The 18,385-nt window shown below is 43.0% G+C and overlaps 1 protein-coding gene across 3 annotated transcripts in view; it reads right to left on the bottom strand.

Moving 5' to 3' along the window:
• Window positions 1–11,375: 11,375 nt before the first annotated feature.
• Window positions 11,376–18,385, bottom strand: part of MSRB3 (methionine sulfoxide reductase B3) — a 163,942-nt gene continuing 156,932 nt past the window's right edge. For 2 of the 3 annotated variants that reach the window (XM_036458994.2, XM_036458995.2), the window contains one exon: window positions 11,376–13,863. In XM_036458994.2, coding sequence (XP_036314887.1) covers window positions 13,705–13,863 — 159 coding nt within the window. In that variant the 3' untranslated portion in view covers window positions 11,376–13,704. Of the gene's footprint in view, window positions 13,864–17,278; window positions 17,373–18,385 lie in introns of all 3 variants that reach the window. The other variant, XM_045588219.1, reaches the window with a different exon arrangement.

Below are 18,385 nucleotides of genomic sequence, written 5' to 3'. Positions count from 1 at the left end.
TCACCTGGATGCTTATTGTCCGGCTCTGTGCCTATCCTCCCATCACAATGATCACTGCTAAAGCTCACAGTGAGTGGAAAGCACTAAGATGAAGCCCATCTCCTGCTGGGCAAAACTGGCATGGCCCAAAGTGTTTATCATTTCCATGACCTTAGTGACCCAAATGGCCCTCTCTTTATTTCCAACCCTGAAGAGGCCCCACTGGACCCTGAGTTCAGAGATTTAACTTTACAGTTCTCCCCCTAATGGCAGGGCAGCATTACTACATTTTACTGGAACTGCCCAAACCATCCAAAAAGGCACTAGAACTCCTAGGAGAACACTTGCATTCTTTGTCTGTCCCTGGAAGATGCAAATCTTGTCATGTCTTTGAAATGTAAACTAAAATCCTGCCCATAATTGCCTCAGACCAAAGAAAAATGGAGGTCTTTTGAAATATAAAAATGCTTTAAAAGACCTTTTGCCCCAAGTCTATTTCACAGACACCTTAAGATTACTTACCCAAGATAAATACAAATCTTAAAAAATCTTCTCCATAAACAGCAGTATAAAGATTTAGCCATTGGAGAGGGTAACCATAACTGTGCCATCTGCCACTTTGAATTCAACTGTGATTTATAAACTGGTGAGTTATATGTTGTTGAGTCTAAAGGCTAAACTTTTAGAACAGGAGCTATACTGGTCTCTGTGTCTGTGTATGTGGTTATGTTTGTATATGTGATTTCTTTCTACCTCCAGATGGTATTGCCAAATTAATTTGTGAAAGAGCTCTACTTAGTTGGCTTTAAAATATGTACTTATGAATCAAGTATTCTTAAAACCAAGAAATATAGAAACTAACCAAAACGTTTTTTCAAGGTCATAGATCAGGATTATCTTTGGCAATAATAGTTTAAGTTTGGTTTAATTAAAATAGGTATGTCTTCAGAGTTATTAGCATTGAATATAATTCAGATATGCAACTTTTATTATATATGGGTTTACTAGTCAAATAAATTCATGCTATCTCAATTACAAAATTTGTCAACAAGGAAAGTAGCTTGGGATGATGGCTGACTAACAAAGCTTAATGAAATTTCTAATGAATAGTCTAAACATAATCATTGGGGGCAAACAATTTAGATAGATGTAAGTGAAATAAAAGTTTAGGCAAATTTTTCAGCAATAATTATATGTCACAGTATGTTCACTTAAGAATAATTTACAAAATCTCTTTGGTAACATGATAAATTAAATTAAATGACAGGAATTTTTAACTGTCTAAATCATTTCCAAGTAAGATAAAATAATAAAACAGTAATTGCTAAACAAATTTAAGTTTACTTACTGTTGGCCTCTTCTTACAGGGAATTAAAAATTTTGGGCTATGTTAGTAAATATGTCTTGTGCCACATTAAAATATTGTGCTATGAAGAAATATATGTTTCTAAAACTTCTGAAATGTATTCATAAACTTGCTAATCTAAATAATGCTGGCTTAATGAACAGTTCACTTCTTAGTTTTCACTAGAAATTAAAGTTTCTATAGGTTAAGAATTCTAATTGATGCATGTAATTAAATATACTAGAAATAATAAAAACAACCCCATATACAAGGAAAGTAGGATGTATTTTGGCTAAGAAAATAAAATATGAAGATACATCTTTAACATAAAAAATGCAAGTAAATTTGTTCTAAAGCAAACTGGTTATTTCAGAATAGGAAAGAGAGAAATAAAAGATGAAATGATGTAGTAGAAGTTTGGGGAAAGAAAAGAGAGAACTTTATTTTGTGTAATCAAAATTTCTAAACCAGAGTGAATTTATTACAAGTGTTTTTAAAAATAAGCTTTGCTTTCAATGGTGTATCTATGTAAAAAGGACAACATTTGTTGTACTATTGATCTGCTTACCCTTGAAAAGTTTTTCTTTATTTTTAAATAATCTGGCTGAAAAGCACAGATTTTGTCTTATATCAAATTATTTTCCTGTGCTTCATGTTATCTTATTCAGGTCTCTGATTGCTTAGAAAAACTGCCTTCTCTATATTGAAAGAGCTAAGTTTGGCTCACAACTATGTGCCTTCTGTACCTGTCTTTAAAATCTTTAGTAGCTTTGGTTAAGTAGATAATTACAAGTAGATAATTACGAGTAAGTATTGTTTCATGAAGATCTGTGATCCTATTTAGTCAACTGTCTAAACTTATATGAAATTCCTAAAAATCTGATATGCAAAGTTATCAGTCATAATTCCAGTTTTTATTTTAATGACATGCGTCTCAGAAATGATCAAATTCTTTGTCAATGTATCATAACTATCATCAGGTTTTTAATTATGAGCATTTTTAAGACTTCAGTTACTGACCGACATTATTGTTTTCCTTCGATGCTTTTGCAAAAGTGCTTCATCTTCAAGGATGTTCATGGAAAGCACTCAGACAAGGTCCTGATAACTACCCTGTTTCCCCGAAAATAAGACAATGTCTTATATTAATTTTTGCTCCCAAAGATGCGCTACATCTTATTTTCAGGGGATGTCTTATTTTCGATGAAACACGGTAACAGAACATACCACTGACCTGGTTAAGAATTTACAAAAATCTAAAGAAAACCTGAATTCATTAACCTGCTAACAGAAGATTGCAATCAAGAGTTAATTAGACGGGACTGAGTGAACTGACGATGACTCTAATTTTTGTGTCTTTGTTAATACAGCGCATTGAATGTTTTGTTTTTCAATTTTAAGGAAGCTTTTTCTCTTTAGATAACTATGGCTTTCAACAATTTGAAAAGTATACTTTGTTAACAAAGATAAAAACAATTTTTTTTTCTACCTTATCCCAACAGAATTCTGAAATTCCTGATGAATATTCTTATTTTTGTGGTGATATAGTTATTTGCATAAGTTCAAGTAACAGGACACAATTGGAAACACTGGTTATATTACCAAAGCTCTGACTAGAATGCCCTATTTGAGAGGGATAACATAGACTCAGATATGACCAGACAGCTTTAAGGAAGTAAGGCTGACTTTATGGAGCCAATAAAGCCCCTTTAAAAAAAAAAAATCAGCCTTGAACTTTGGTTGCAGGGTTCCCTGCAGCTTTACCAAGGTAAGAAAAGTCACTTCCTGGTAGACCCAGGAACCTCAGAGGACCTCAGAGAGAGAGGCATTCATCCAAATCATTAGGAATTAGAGGTGGTGTCTAATAGCAAGTCCTTGGCTTGGCTAAGATTCCTTATGAAAGGTTCCAACATTGGAGACTTAAGTCTTTATAGTCAGACATTATTCCTGCTGCAAATATGTAAACAATCGGTCCAAATTTGTTGTAACTAGACTTAATTTGCAAACAAAAAATTGGTTTTACTATGATTATCTTTGATAAAAATGGCAGTAATTAGGGAGAAAAACTGTGTTTCAATAGAAAATATAATTACACACTTGTGAATATTAGGTTATCGTTGTCTTTGAGTTTTTGTTTTCTTCCTGTAAATCAGACTAGTTATTAAATTATTCTCATCTCCTCCCATATATGGCTATAACTCTGCAAACTAATGTTTTCGGTTTTGCTCCCATCCTTCTGACCTGGAATCTTTGAAAACTAAAAATGCCCCCTTTTCAAAGCCATAGAAGCTACAATGGGGCAACTTGATACAAACTTCAGAAAAATCACCATAACAGCTCACATATGGAAAATTTTCATGCTGATTGTTGTAAGAGCCAATCAGAAGATCACCAGACATTCCAACTGCAAACAGGAACGCCTATCAAATGCCACTATCTGCCTTCACTCCACTACAGATGCCTTCAGGCTGGCATCTAGAAATCTTCTAAACCAGTAGTCGGCAAACTCATTAGTCAACAGAGCAAAATATCAACAGTACAATGACTGAAATTTCTTTTGAGAGTTGAAAACCAACTTCTGCGCATGGGCCACGAAGTTTCAATTGCACTACATGTGCACGCCCAAACATGGTATTTTGTGGAAGAGCCATATTCAAGGTGCCAAAGAGCCACATGTGGCTTATGAGCCAGTTTGCTGACCACTGTTCTAAACTGGCTGCCTTCAGAGCTCAGACACTGGGATTTTAACCTGCTACAATCATTGGCCTTTATTTGTCTTTTGTTTCCATAGAAAAGCCTCTTATTAAATACTGGATGCAAATACTGTGCCATAAAGACCTGCATCGCCACCTCCTAAAATTAGACACCATTTAGCTGAACTGATCTCTCCTCAGGACAAAGAGACTGGTTTGATGAGGTGTGGAGCCATCTATCAACTCAGGACAAACTCAAATCTGCTTACACCAGAGGGCCTAAGAGGTTAAAATATTCCTCAATAGCACCCAGTCACTGACAGATTCCCAGGGCCCTCAAGATTAGATCACTGACCAATTTTCATGACTGGACTTTCCAAGTATGGGACAATGGATATTTGACTATTGCCCATATAGTTATTATAGAATAATAACTGCTATAATCCTACTTAGTTGTTCAGTTTCTTAGATACAGCATGCCCTCCCCTGACTTTTTTATTGTTGTTGTTTGCTGGAAACCAATCATTATCTCACTAATAGAAAGAGGCTGGTCAACCTTTTTTTTTTTTTTTTTAATATATTTTATTGATTTTGTACAGAGAGGAATGGAGAGAGATAGAGAGTTAGAAACATCGATGAGAGAGAGTCATCAATCAGCTGCCTCTTGCACACCCCCTACTGGGGATATGCCCACAACCAAGGTACATGCCCTCGACCGGAATCGAACCTGGGACCCTTCAGTCCCCAAGCCGACGCTCTATCCATTGAGCCAAACCGGTCTTGGTGCTGGTCAACCTTGAAGCTCTGAAAGGTCATAGCCAACCACTCCCTATCTAATTGAGACAATGGTAACTGAGGCAACTTCCCCATCTTGTAATCATGTAAATCTTTACTGATAGGATAATCTGCTTATTACCTGCCTAAGGGCTATGGGTGTACCCATAGCCTCAATAAAAGAGATAGCAGGGCTTAGTGGTAGTCCTCCCACTAGAGGTTGACTCCCACCTGGCCCCCCATTTTCCCAAATTAACTCTTTTCCAGTCTCTTCATTTTAGTGTGCAGCCTTCTCCAGAAACCAGACCCTGAGTGGGCCCTGAACCATGCAGGTCGTGTTCAGGGATCCCACAGTTGTTAATCCTCATACAATATTATTAATCCTCATACAATATTTCAGAGAAAATGGAAAGGAGAAAGGGAGGGGGAGAGAGACAGAAGAGAGAGAAAAACATCTGCTAGTAAGCGAGACATTTGATTGCCTAATCAGAAATGGGGATCAAGCATGCAGCAAAGGTACCTGCCCTTGACTGGGAATTGAACCTGTGACCCTTAGGTGCTTGGGCTGACACTCTCATCAATGTTTCTAACTCTTATCTCTCTCTCCCTTTCTCTCTGTAAAAAATCAATAAAATATATATATATATATATATATATATATGTAATTTTAAATAAATAAAGTTAAGTCCTTTGAGGACCCCAAAGTTTGGCATGTTCCCTGTATTAAAGCTGAATTATAAGCCATCCTATCTAATAAAAGAGAAACATGCAAATTGACCGTACCTCTGCTGCCAACAAGCCACACCCTCCAGCCAATCAGTAGCAAATATGCAAATTAATCCAACCAAGATGGTGGTTAATTTGCATATCTGGGTGCAGAGTGAAAACTGAAGACAGTGTAAAAGGAAGCCCAATGCTGTAGAAGGAGTGAAGCTGCAGAGAAGGGAGGGAAGTAGGCAGGGCTGCAGAGACCACCGCAGGAAGCCCTATTGCAGGAATCTTCCTGCAATGGGCCTCTAGTAGTTAAAGAATTTCCTGCCATAGCCAGTGTTCTAGGTGGTTAGAGCATCAGCCCATGCACTAAAGTGTGTCTAGGGTTTAATTCCCAGTCAAGGCCACGTACCTGAGTTTCAGGTTCATTACTGACCCCAGTCAGAACTTATGCAGGAGGCAACCAATTTCTCTCTCTCTCTCTCTCTCTCTCTCTCTCTCTCTCTCTCTCTCTCTCCCCCCCCCCCCCATCTTTCCCTCCCTTCATTCTCTCTAAAAATCAGTGGAAAAAATACCCTCCAGTGAGGATTAACAACAAAAAATTTCCTAAAGTAACTGAGGATCCTTACAGATTTGTTAGAAAATTAACATAATTTTTCAAACCTACCAGCCTGGGTTTTCTAATTCACATCAGCTAGCTCATATGCTAGTTGGTGAAGCCTGATTTGCATTGAATGAAACTTGCCCAATGGGAAAATCCCAAACAGATTTTTTTTTAAAAAAAACAAAAAACCTAATTCTGATTTTGAGGAAAATACTAGAAAAGTCTCTGGAGATCTCTACTGAGCAATTTCAGAAGCCTTTCCAAAGCCTGTGGATCAGGACGAAATTCAGACCTGCTCACAAAAGTCTGACAGATCTGACTATTATAATCAACTTCATATTTAAAAAAAAAAATTCTGATATTCCTCCAGATGTGGATTCTACTCGAGTAGCCCTTAACTCTGCGTTTATTAATGCGCTGAACTGAGACTTTCCCCTTTTAGTTAAAAGAAGCAGGATGGATTGGGAAACCATATCCACTCTAGATTGGGTTGATTTGGCAAATAAGCTTGCTTGTATCCTAGAATGAGCCACTAGAAGTAAGACCATGAAGATTTTTAATTTTCAGCCCTGGTAAATGAAGCCCGCTATACAAAACCCGAAATCTCCTTGCTTCTGCGGGCATTGCAAAGAGTCAGGATACTGGAAAAGAGGCTGTCACACATTTAAGCACTTCAGGAGGCCTCAGCCTCCTGGCCAGCCTTCCCAAGGCCTTCCTCATCCCAATGGCAGGACCCTGAGGAACTACAGGGGCTCTCCTCAGTTCCCCCTCTTCATCGGTCTGGAGAAACTTTCCTCCAAGTTGGGAAGAAATCTCTGTCCTCTGGACACCTGAGCTCAGGGCTCACCCCATTGCTATGAAGTGGCCCCTGCTCCAGGTAATACAGTCCAGATAGCGGGGACTTCAAACACCTCTGCAGGTTTCTGTCTCTGAGCCCATGTCTTTTTATTTAGGCCCTTTGAGAGATCATTTCTTAGTCCCTTAGTTCCTCTGCCTCTATTTATTTATTAGTCTGAGACTTCCTAGAGAAGTGTCATGCCAAAATGTCATTCTCTTGAAGGGAGGAAATAATACTAAAATTTAACGGTAGCTCTCAAAATAGTCAATCAGGTGAACTAAGAGGCACTTACTTCTTTTTCTGACAGCACTATAACAGGCTCTGGGCTACTGATCAGTGGTTCCTGTTGGACCAGCTACCATCCTCTTTGTGGGCAAAATCTCCAACTGGTACTTGCAAAATTCACAGCGCTCCACCTCATAAGATCAAATAGATCCCTCAAAACCACTTCCCAGAATTACCCAATCTCCCATAAGTCAAGGGGTCCTTCAAGGTATGAAGACTATCATAGATTACAGAGCCCACGGCCCAAGTCCCTCCAATTTTACTGATGAGAAGAAAACCCAAGGGCCGAGGATGGGGGTTTGTCCAGGACCAGGACCTCTGAGCAATCAAAAGCATTGTTACCCCTGCACACCCTGTAGTTCCTAACCCTCACACACTACTAGCATCGTTCCCAGCTGGAAATAAATTATTCATGTAATTGATTTATGCAGTGCATTATTTAACATTCCAAGGATGGAGCTAGCCAATACCTTTGTGCTGTCACTTGGGAAGGGAAACAGTACACCTGGACAGTAATCCTTCAGGATTTTGCTGAGAGCCCTTCCTATTTCTCACAAATCTTGAGAGGCTGGTTTGGATGATGTAACTTTCTCTGAAGGTTCTCCTTTGCTGCAATACACAGATGATTTGTTTCTTTCTCTTCCTCCCAGGTCTTCTCACAGGAAGATAGCATCCACCTTTCAGAATGTGTAGCCTTCAAGGAAAGAAAATCTCCAAAGAAAAATCAGCTTGTCTAAACCCAGATTCCATATTTGGGGCCTCTCATATCAGAACAAGGATTATACCGGGACCCAAGCAGACTTCCTGGTCCTAAACTTCCCAAGGTCCAAACCTAAACAGCATTTGTGAGGCTTTCTTGGGCTATTGCAAAACTGAATCCCAAATCTCTGTCTTATGGCAAAAAAAAAAAACACCTCTGTATGTTTTACTAAATAATGACAGTCCCAACCCAATTTTATGGGGACAACATGACCTTTTCAGCCTCATGGGAGAGTTTAATGAATCCATCTGCTCTTGGACATCCCAGAAACATGGGCTCCGGAATAGGCGCATACAGTATCATAGGCAGCAACCAGGCCCTGTGGCTCGGGATATCTCCCTTGCTGGAGCCGTAACTGCCACACCCTTTTGGTTAAGACCACAAGAGAAATTGTTTTGGGGCCCCCTTTAACCATCTCTGCACCCCATGCCATAGAGCCCACCTAAATTCTCACCACACCAAGCATCTTTCAGTGAGTCACCTTCCCTCCTATGAAGTCCTTTTCTTTTTTAAAAAAATAATATTTTTTATTGATTTCAGAGAGGTAGTGGGAGGAAGAGAGAGGTAGAAACAGCAATGCTGAGAATCATTGATTAGCTGCCTCCTGCAGGCCTCACACTGGGGTTCGAGCCAGCAACCTGGGCATGTGCACTGACCGGGAATTGAACCATGACCTCCTGGTTCATAGGATGACACTCTTCAAATGACACTGACAAAGTTCCTCACAACTGCTTAACACTAAAGAATCACCCATCCCTCCGTAATGATCTGCAGGAAGTTACCTTGGGTAATGCTGATTTCTCATAGTCCAAAGGTGGTGCATATTTGAAGAGTAAAATGAGTAGACTTTTGAATTCATGCATCGCACCTAAAGAAGTGTCTTCACCAAATCCTGACTGGAACTCCGCATACAGAAACGTGTAGCATCTGAAAGGCACAGCTTTCTCTAAACCACCAGCCCAAGCCTGCACAACTTTGTCTTACTATTGCTTCTTACTTTCGTTCCATTTGTCTTTCTTAGAAGGAAAAAGGCCCTGGTCCACATTTCCCAATCTATTGTGAAAGGGGAAACCTCTCCAGTTGCTGGATCTGTCATCAAGGGCTTCAATCTGTCCAAGACAATAATGACCCCTTATTTCACTACTTGCAGGTCTGAGCTCCTGGTTTGGAATAGTACAGACTAAGTTTGTTAGGTTGTTTTTAATTTGGCTCTCTTAGCATGTTCTTCTTGTTGTTCAGCTATGTACCTGTTGCTTGTGGAGCCTTCACGGGAGCAGTTCCAGTCCACGCACCTTCCCTCCAATGTTAGCAGAAACACCCAGCTGAGATCTTTTCTAGTACTGAGGGACACAAGGCCACTGAAATGAAAGGACTTGACTGCTGATCAGCAATGCTTTCAGAGAAAGAGCTCTATCAACAGGGAAACATCAACATTAATGATAGAGATCTTAACCAAGACAGGAATCAGGAGGCCTCTGGGCGGAACTCTCACACTCTATGTGGGTCATAAAGACCTTAGTGGACAGCCCTAAGGTCACATGGAGCTCTGCAACAGCTCTCTCCGTGTTCCTGGCTCACCCTGTCTGTACATACAGGATCGCCATGTAGGTCTGCTCTCTAATTCTAGGAATTGCTGAGATGAACCCTGCTGTGGACACCAGCAGTTCAGAGAGGCAGCTGAGCACCACTGGGCAGTCTGCAGTAAACCTAGAAACACTGCGAGGAGATAAGGTGGTGCTGGTTGACTAGGCATCAAGACAGACAGCAGTGAAGGGCAAGAAGAACTGAAAGACATGAAGCATTGGGAAGACTGACCATCTCTATAACAAGACAACCAGAGATGACAAATCAGGCCTTTGGAGGGAGGGGACAGTCAGATAGAAATGAGAATTGAATTTTTATCACTAGAAGTTCCAAGGCACCGGTTCTCAAACTTGAACAAGAATCAGAATCACATGGCAGGCTTGCTAAAGCACAAATTGTGAGGGCCCAACCCAGAATTCCTGGTGCAGTGAGTGGGAGAGGCCTGAACACCTGTATTGGTAGCCATTTTTAGGTGATACTGATGCTGCAGCCTGGAGACTACACGTTTGGTGTGGGACCATCTTGTGGGGTCATCATGAACGTCGATCCAGTCCATCATTAACCTAAGCATTATGTGATGCATGGCTGTGTACCGAAACACTTCTGCAGAGATGATTTTAAAGGTAAACTCATGGGTGTGCAATGGGCAACTCCTTGTGTAGATATTTCCTTAGAGACCAATTCTTGAGAACAGTGTAAGTCTTCTGTCAAACTGTTTAACGGAAACCTAGGCATCAGCATGGTATCATTCCTGTATTTTCATCCACACAGTCCTATCGGGATGAAACTCCCCAATGTCCATATTTGAAGCAGAAAAACACAGACAAGCTGCTGAAGTTTCTGCTGAGGAGAGGTGAAGGTGGAGTAATTCGGCAAATGTTTCCCTTTCCTCCGATCTTCTGAATCCTGGAGGCCCATCCTGGGTTCTGGGACTCCCCCTACACCTAGAGCCCAGCTTGCAAGTGCCACACAGGTGAAAGGCCTTCCATGCGAACTACAGGCTTGTCAGCCAGGTGAGGAGGTCAGCAGAGCAGCCTACCTACCGGCAAACTCCAATGGATGGTCCATGTATCTGTGCTAAAAATGAGGAGTCTAGGAATCAGACAAGAAAAGACTTTTATAAAGAAATTTTATTGCATTAATTATTGTATACAATAACCATAGGAAAGGGATTTTCTAATGAAAATTTCACATCATTTTCAAAAGTTTTGAATCGTCTGAGAAAAGATTATTACAAAGCTATCTAAGGCAGAAAGAATATTTGTCCTTCTGAACAAATAGTAATCCGTTGTATTCTGTACTTAAAGCAAGACATTTTCAGTTCAGTTAACATGGAGAGGCTTTTTAAATGACTATGTTATTTGCATTAAGAATGTAAATGCATCTAAAGAAGTACAAGGTTAAAATACACAGAAATGTCCTCTAATATGATATATACTGCTGCTTTCTTCAGACCTGTTCTGCCTGGTTGTCTGGACAGACTTTGTACACACGGCAGAAGTCTGCGTCTCCTAACGGCACAGTGAGGACTGGGGCGGAGAGGGAAAGTCCCCTGCATTTCCTATGCTAAATGGCATAACTCCCGCAGATCACACACACCTCGCCATATTGACTCAGTTCATTGCACTCCATATCCTGCAAAAATAAATCTAGTGCTCGACAGCTGACATTATTGCTCACTGACATTTTAGTAATATATTTCCTTAACATAAGACAGAAATATACTGAAATTTGATACCACTTAAACTCAAAAGCAATCTGGAATCAAACCACTTTTTTTTTTTTTTTTTTTTTTTTTTTTCCGATGGATGCTACATTTTTCTTCAAGTTGATGCTGGGAAACGTGGTAGAATAAAAACTGGCTTCCCGTGAAACAAAGACTAAGGATTAGAAACGGAGATTTTTTTTTTTTGAGGGAAATGTTAAGCCCTACAATAAAAGAGAAGGAACGCTAAGAACCCAGAGTCTCTGGGGAGAGGAAAGAAGCCCCTCGTTTATCTTCCTTGTCTATCCCGACACTGTGGCTTGTGTCCAATGGACCCCGGGGCAGGCCGCCACACCTAACTCGGGGGGATGTGAGAAGCGCTGCGCGGACCCCCAAAGGACAGGCTTGCACCGCGGCAGGAAATGTCCGGGGAGACCCACTTCTTTGGCCGATGCCGCAGGGGATCGCTGGGTCACTGGGTAATGTTGGGGCTCCTTCTGTGAGGTCAGGAGCAGCTTCTAAAGCTGTCTGGATGCTGAGGCTTCAATGATCTTAAATTTTATATCTCATGTCTGTCTACAGGGGAGTGAAACCTGCAAATTCCCCCGCGACCCTGGCCTGAGGGGAAACACCTGGCAGTGAGGGAAGACGAGCATAACTTATCTGGAATGGGAAGCGGGGCCTCGAGGACCAGGAGGCACCGGCACCTCACCTCGGGGCCTCCCCAGGAAGCGGGTGGAGACTTGGAAGAATGCAGACATGACCGCACTGACATCTTGATTTGTCACAACTTTTCATTTTAGTTTCTCATCTTTCTCTAAAACTGTCAGGTGTCCCTCTTTCTTATTTTTGTCTGTGTGCATATCAGGAAATATGTCAATTTTTATGTTTTCAAAGATTTACAAAATTAATGTGTGTTTTTTTTTTCCAAAAACTACATTTCAGGATTAGCGTTCAAGGCCACAGAGACAAAATCTATCAGTCATAAAAACCTGGTGGCGGCGATACCAACTCCCATCAGCACGGCTCATATCCATGCACAGTGACAGCCATCGCACCCGCCCGAATGTTCTACAGCAGCTGAGCAGGGCTCCTCAGAGTAAGGCCAGCCACGCTGCTACAAAGAAACAGTTCTGGCCCTTAGCCCGGCTGTTTACATACCAATCAGCTAAGGCAGCCTCCTCTCTACTCCTTTCCATTTCAAATGCCGGGGTTTCAGCCTCAAGGGCTACCAGAACCAGATCAGTTTAATCTCACAACACTGATCTTCACTGTGCAGCAAGATCATAATTTTGCCCTGAGAGTGTCGATTGTTCTACAAATATTGCATGTCTCAGTTTGTACATGAAGAGGCGGCATGGAGAGGCGAAATGGCTTGTCTCTTGCCACACAACCGATCAGTGTCAAGGGTGGGACTGAACTCCTGGCTATTCCTTATGTTAACTCACACCCTCTCTCCAGAGTTCGCCTGAGCCTGTGCACAGAGCCCCTCCCTTTGGGTGTCCGGTGCTACTGGCAGGACCCTGTCAGCTCTCCTGCCTGATACTGGCTACCCGGCCCCCGGGGACATCCTCCCGGGACACCCCTGCTCTCCAGTTTCTGCTGCCTGGTGAGATGCTTGTTCCTGATAGTGTGGTGGGCAACGAGGAACCCACCAGCACGCCCTTCCAGACTCAGCTGACATGCGCTGTGCAGGGACAGACTTCTACAAGGCGAGGGCAGGTGTTCCTCTTTGTGAACTCTGGGCAGAATGGGGCTCCCCGTTGTACAGTCGTCTTACATTCTATCGTTTTTCAATGGAAAATAAAGTAAGGGCCTCGCTGCCGTGAGGTAATGTTTACTTCTCTGCCACAACGCTCCCTGCGCCCCCTCAGATCTGGCAACAATTTAACATAAGGAAAGACTTTAGACCTTCACACCCTTTTAGTGAGAATAAACGACCTTAGCTCAAACAGTCCGCAAAGCTAAGAAGTCTCAGGAGACATCACTCCATCCTTATCTGTGAAATGCCCGGGGCCATGTGTCTCACAGGTCTCCTCCCTGCTCCCCGCTCAGAGCTCAGGCCCCTACAGCGCCAGGAGGGCTCCGCTTTCACTGCTGCCTCTGACATCGGGGGGAAACACATCTCAAAAGAAGCTATGTGATGAGGGAAATTATGCCAAATGGTACTGAAGTGGCTTGTGGAGAAGTTTCACAAAACTGTCGCGGCCCGCTAAAAGATATAAACAGTTCCGGATCTAGTCAATAGCAAAATACGTTGGTGGCCAGGGCCTCTGTTTAAGCAAAAGAAGAAATATATCAATAGCACAAAACTGACCCTGTATTTTTTGTTTTTGTTTTGAAAAAATATATCTAAGATAGACAATCCTGAATTCTGTTAATAAGCTGTGCGATAAGTACACTTGTTTCTCTGGAGCCCGGCACTCTTACAGCTCCTCCTGGTCTGCCTGGGCTGGGCCACTGGGCCCGCCACCCCCGGCCGCGCTCTCCGCAGGCGAGAAAGACAAGGAGGCCGAGTTGATGCAGTATCTCTTGCCGGTTGGACGGGGCCCGTCGTCAAAAATATGCCCAAGGTGAGCACCACACTGAAAGAGAAGAGCAACATGTAAGGGAAGGGCACGCACAAAGCAGGCTTTAAGGGGAGCGGTTTAAATGGATGACCAGCCTGTAGGGAAGCGATGGAAACCATCGCGGATGATTTCTAATCCGCCTGTCAATAGCCGCAAAGATGGTTTCTGGCAGGCTCCACACCACATGCTGAGAAGAAAAAACGCTCGAATTGTGCATATCAGAAATCATTTAGGAGCCACTGTATTTTTTGATCTGTGAAGTCTCTCAGCCAGCTGAAAAATGACTGCAGTAATTTTATGAATTGAGTTGACCCTTGATCTCCTCTTGTAAGAAACATGGCAGAATAGAATCTCTCTCCCCCTCTCCCCACTCCCCCCATATTACTTTTGGCTTTGGATGGGTGCGTTTCAGATATGCAGAAGTCCACTGTAAAAGATACTGTTTAACTGGCCGTGACGGAGGTGATGTTTGCCTTCATGGGCAGTAAAACTTAACATCAGAGAAGCACGGGATGTTCTCAGAATCCAGCAAAGAAATGGCGAGGCTCAATGCATTTGTCCAGGGCGCCAGGACTGCAAGGGTGGCGAATGCAAACGTCGCCAGTCCACAAAGTCTTGTTTCTTGGCTTCCCATAGGTGGAGGGCCAGGCTGGCTTCTTTGCTCCCATGAACTGCATTATTATATGAAGAAGGAATAAGCTGTTTAGCTCAAATCCATGCTACCCAAGTTTCCCCAAAAATAAGACATCCTCCGAAAATAAGACCTAGCACATGGAAAGATAAGACATCCCCTGAAAATAAGACTTAGCCCAACTTTGGGAGAAAAAGTTAATATAAGACACTGTCTTATTTTCTGGAAACAGGGTATTATCCAAAATGCTGGGGAAGGAGAAGAGGCACAGAATCCAGACAGAGATGGAAGGAAGGTTGATTTTGATGGTGTTCAAGGGAAACTCAGCCCAGAGAAAATGCCTCAAAAAAGGCTGGATCACTGAATGCAGCCTTGCACTGCAGGCCCTGACGCTGAGTCTGACTCCAGGAGACAATAGGCCACACTCAGACTTTTGTCGGCAGGGACAGGAGTGAAGTCTACAGAGACCTAGTGCACCACATTCAATCGGGCTGTAAAAACACATCATTCATCATGTAACAAAGAAACCAAAGCCTGGGACAAATGACTTCCATTCATTCATTTGATAAATATACTAGAGGCCCAGTGCACGAAATTCATGCACGGGAAGGGGGGGTGTCCCTCAGCCCAGCCAGTACCCTCTCCAATCTGGGACCCCTTGAGGGATGTCTGCCCGCCTGTTTAGGACTGCCTGATCTGGTGGGATCAAGCCTAAATGGGCAGGCAGACATCCCTCTCACAATCCAGGACTGCTGGCTCCCAACCCCTTACCTGCCTCTGATTGCCCCTAGCCACTTCTGCCTGCCAGCCTGATCACCCCTAACCACTCTCCTGCCAGCCTGATTGACATCTAACTGCTCCCCAGCTGGTCAAATTGCCCCTAACTGTCCTCCCCTGTGGCCTGGTCACCCCCAATTGCCCTTCCTTGCTGGCCTGGTCAACCCTAACTGCCCTCCCCTGAAGGCCTGCCCCCCCCCCCAAAATGGCCTGTCCCTGTAGGCCTGGTCCCTCTCCCCCTCAACTGCCCTCCCCTGCAGACCTGGTCCCCCCAACTTCCCTCCCTTGCTGGCCTGGTCTCCCCAACTGCCCTCCTCGGCCAGCCTGGTCACCCCTAACTTCCCACAACTACTCTCCTCTGCAGGCCATCTTGTGATGGTCATCTTGTGTCCACATGGGGGCAGCCATCTTTGACCACATGGGACAGCCATCTTGTGTCTTGGAGTGATGGTCAATTTGCATATTACTCTTTTATTAGATAGGATCTGGAACACTGGCTGCTGGCTGAAATAGTTGCCCAACAAAGAAATCTCAGATACAGGATGATCCTTGTCTTCATGGAGCTTATATTCCAGCGGGAGAGACAGATAATTTGGACCCAAGGACACAAAGAAATGGTCAAGTATGGCCATGGAAATAAAGGCTAAGGAGAGAAAACAGTGACAAAAAGTGTCAGGTTTGAGGGCTGGCATTTTAGGTGTGGTGGTCAGGGGTGGCTTTCCTGGGGTGACTTTGGTGTAAGAAGTCAAGGAGTGGGTATGTAGGGGAGGGCATTTCCAGCATATGGAAGTGTGAAAATTTAGGGAAGAATGTGAGAGAAAAGGCATATAGATGATTTATTCACTCTTCTCATGGCTTGTGTGTTGTGTAAAACACTTGTAAACTGCAGAAAAAGAAAGTAGGCATTGACAAGGGAATAAGGCTAAGATAACAAGATGGAGATGGTGCTCATTACACTAGAAAGAACTAGAATCTCAGTGTTCCCATCAAAAGTGCTGAAATGAATTTTTGAGGGTTCTCTAGTTATTAATAAATAGCACATAGAGCAAGTTGGTCTCTGTGGCACTTCCATGTGAAAGTGCATTCTTATTTTACTGCCAGCACACTGCGTCAGCTTGTTAAAGAACTAAAAATGAACCCTGAACTGATTTGATCTATTGCCTGGAAAATATGAAACAGGCCTACAAAACAAATCTTGCATTATTTTACCACATTCTATGCAGGTTTAGGTAATATCAAGGCTGACAGCTCAGATTGCTTTTCCTTTCTATAAACAATTGAGGCCAAATTTTCAGGCATCAGCAGCTAAGATGCACCAGTAAAAAAAAAAAAAAAAAAAAAAAAAAAAAAAAGCATGTGCTTCCCCAGTGGACACAGGAAAACACCTATTCCTGCTGCCAGAACAGTCGGCGAGCAGGCAGCAGGAGCCGGTGCCCTCGGTGGCCGTGTGAGCACAATTACGGATCTCACAGGCAGCTCGGCACTTTGATCAGTTGACATCTGAGAGGTGGACTTTTCACATAAAAGCCTCAGACAGGTTTTTATTTTTTAATGAGTGAGTACAGCTATCGGGGCAAAATAAATGATACTGCCTTTATGAATCACCTCTTGGACATATGTAGAAAAAGAGTTCTATTTATCTTCCTCCAAAAGTAAAGCACAGTCGGGATTGACTTGAAGCCTTTAGGAGTATTTGTATGGGTCCCATTTCCCAAATCATTTGTCAAAATTCCAGATTAGAATAATTTAATCTGTTGAACTGAGTTGGCTCTTGGTCTGGAGTTTCATTTGCTAAATCTGGAACTAGTCTTTTGGTTAAACAGAAAAGGAAAACACACATTCTAGATGTCCCTAGATGTCCCAGGCAAAAGGCATAGGGAGGGGTGTAGGAAGAAAAATTACGTCATTTGCAAACACCTGTAACAGTTGGGGAGGGGGTGAGAAATCCTCCTCAGCAAAGGTGCAAAAAAGGGACCAATGGCATCCCTGTGCTTGCCACAAGGTATTCTGCAAGATTCATACCTAGCTCTGATAACTGAGAAAGGAGCAACATGTCACAGCACAGCAAGGTGTCCATTTGTATCTGGGCCACCACACACCTGTCCACACCCATTGCCTGCAAAGCAGAGAGGCCATTTGTGAGAGGGAAGCCGAACCACACAGTGCCCTGTCTGCGTCCTCCCGGCACATGCAGTCTCACATAAAAGACCACTGCCGGGTTTCTTTCAAAAGTGCGCAGGCCCTGAAGACTCCTCCCCGGGAGCGCACATGGAGACCATTCTTTCCAGCTTCTACCCCTGGCCGGAGCCGGGATGATGAATGGAAGTTGTCAGTGATGCGTTGTTTCTTTAGCCGCCTGCAAGGTCTGCCTCCCTGGCCCCAGCCAACTGGCAATGTGTTGGGATCTCTCAGCACACCTGGTTGTAACTGAAACAAACTAGTTGCCCGATGAAGAAATCTCAGAAACCTGCTGTTAATTATTTATTTCAGGGTAGAATCTTTGGAGTGCTTTTTGAAAGTTGTTTTAAAATGATTATGTGTTTACCTGTATTTTATAGGTAAAATGCAAACCATCGCCCTCCTAGCTCCCATTCTGAAGAAACAGGAGATAACTGTTCAAGAGGAAACTTAAAAATCCCACAAGAATCCTTTATTGCCTAAGCCTCCCACTCAGAAAAGTTGGCAACTAGGTAACCTGGAGAGAACCGAGGGAAAGGACTCCCCTCCCCCAAAGAAAAGTGATTGAGCATCAATTTTAGGATAATTCCTTAAAATCCGACGGCAGTTCCCACTCGTGTGCATGAGAAACACAAGTACTGCACTCAACATAGCTGCATACTTCCGCACTGATGTATTTCCAACTGTCCTAGAGGGTTTTCTCCCGGCTATTCCTAGGATGTTTGGGGCTTTATTATTGTCATTTTCTCTTACGTGTTTGATCTACAAGATGAAGTGGTTTCAAAGCGGCGCTTTTACACTCGGGCACATGGAGCAGGATGGGAAGGAGAGAGAGTTTTCAGAAGAAAGGCAATTTACTGTGCCAGTAGTATCCTGTGTTCTCCCACCGTTATTGGAGACACTTGTGTGTGAGTAGGGCTCTTTTCCTCTGTGCTTACAAGAGTAATCTTT

The sequence above is a fragment of the Pipistrellus kuhlii genome, unplaced genomic scaffold (assembly GCF_014108245.1).
Source record: "Pipistrellus kuhlii isolate mPipKuh1 unplaced genomic scaffold, mPipKuh1.p scaffold_m20_p_3, whole genome shotgun sequence".
NCBI lineage: Eukaryota > Metazoa > Chordata > Mammalia > Chiroptera > Vespertilionidae > Pipistrellus > Pipistrellus kuhlii.
This window is presented reverse-complemented; position numbering and strand designations above follow the sequence as displayed.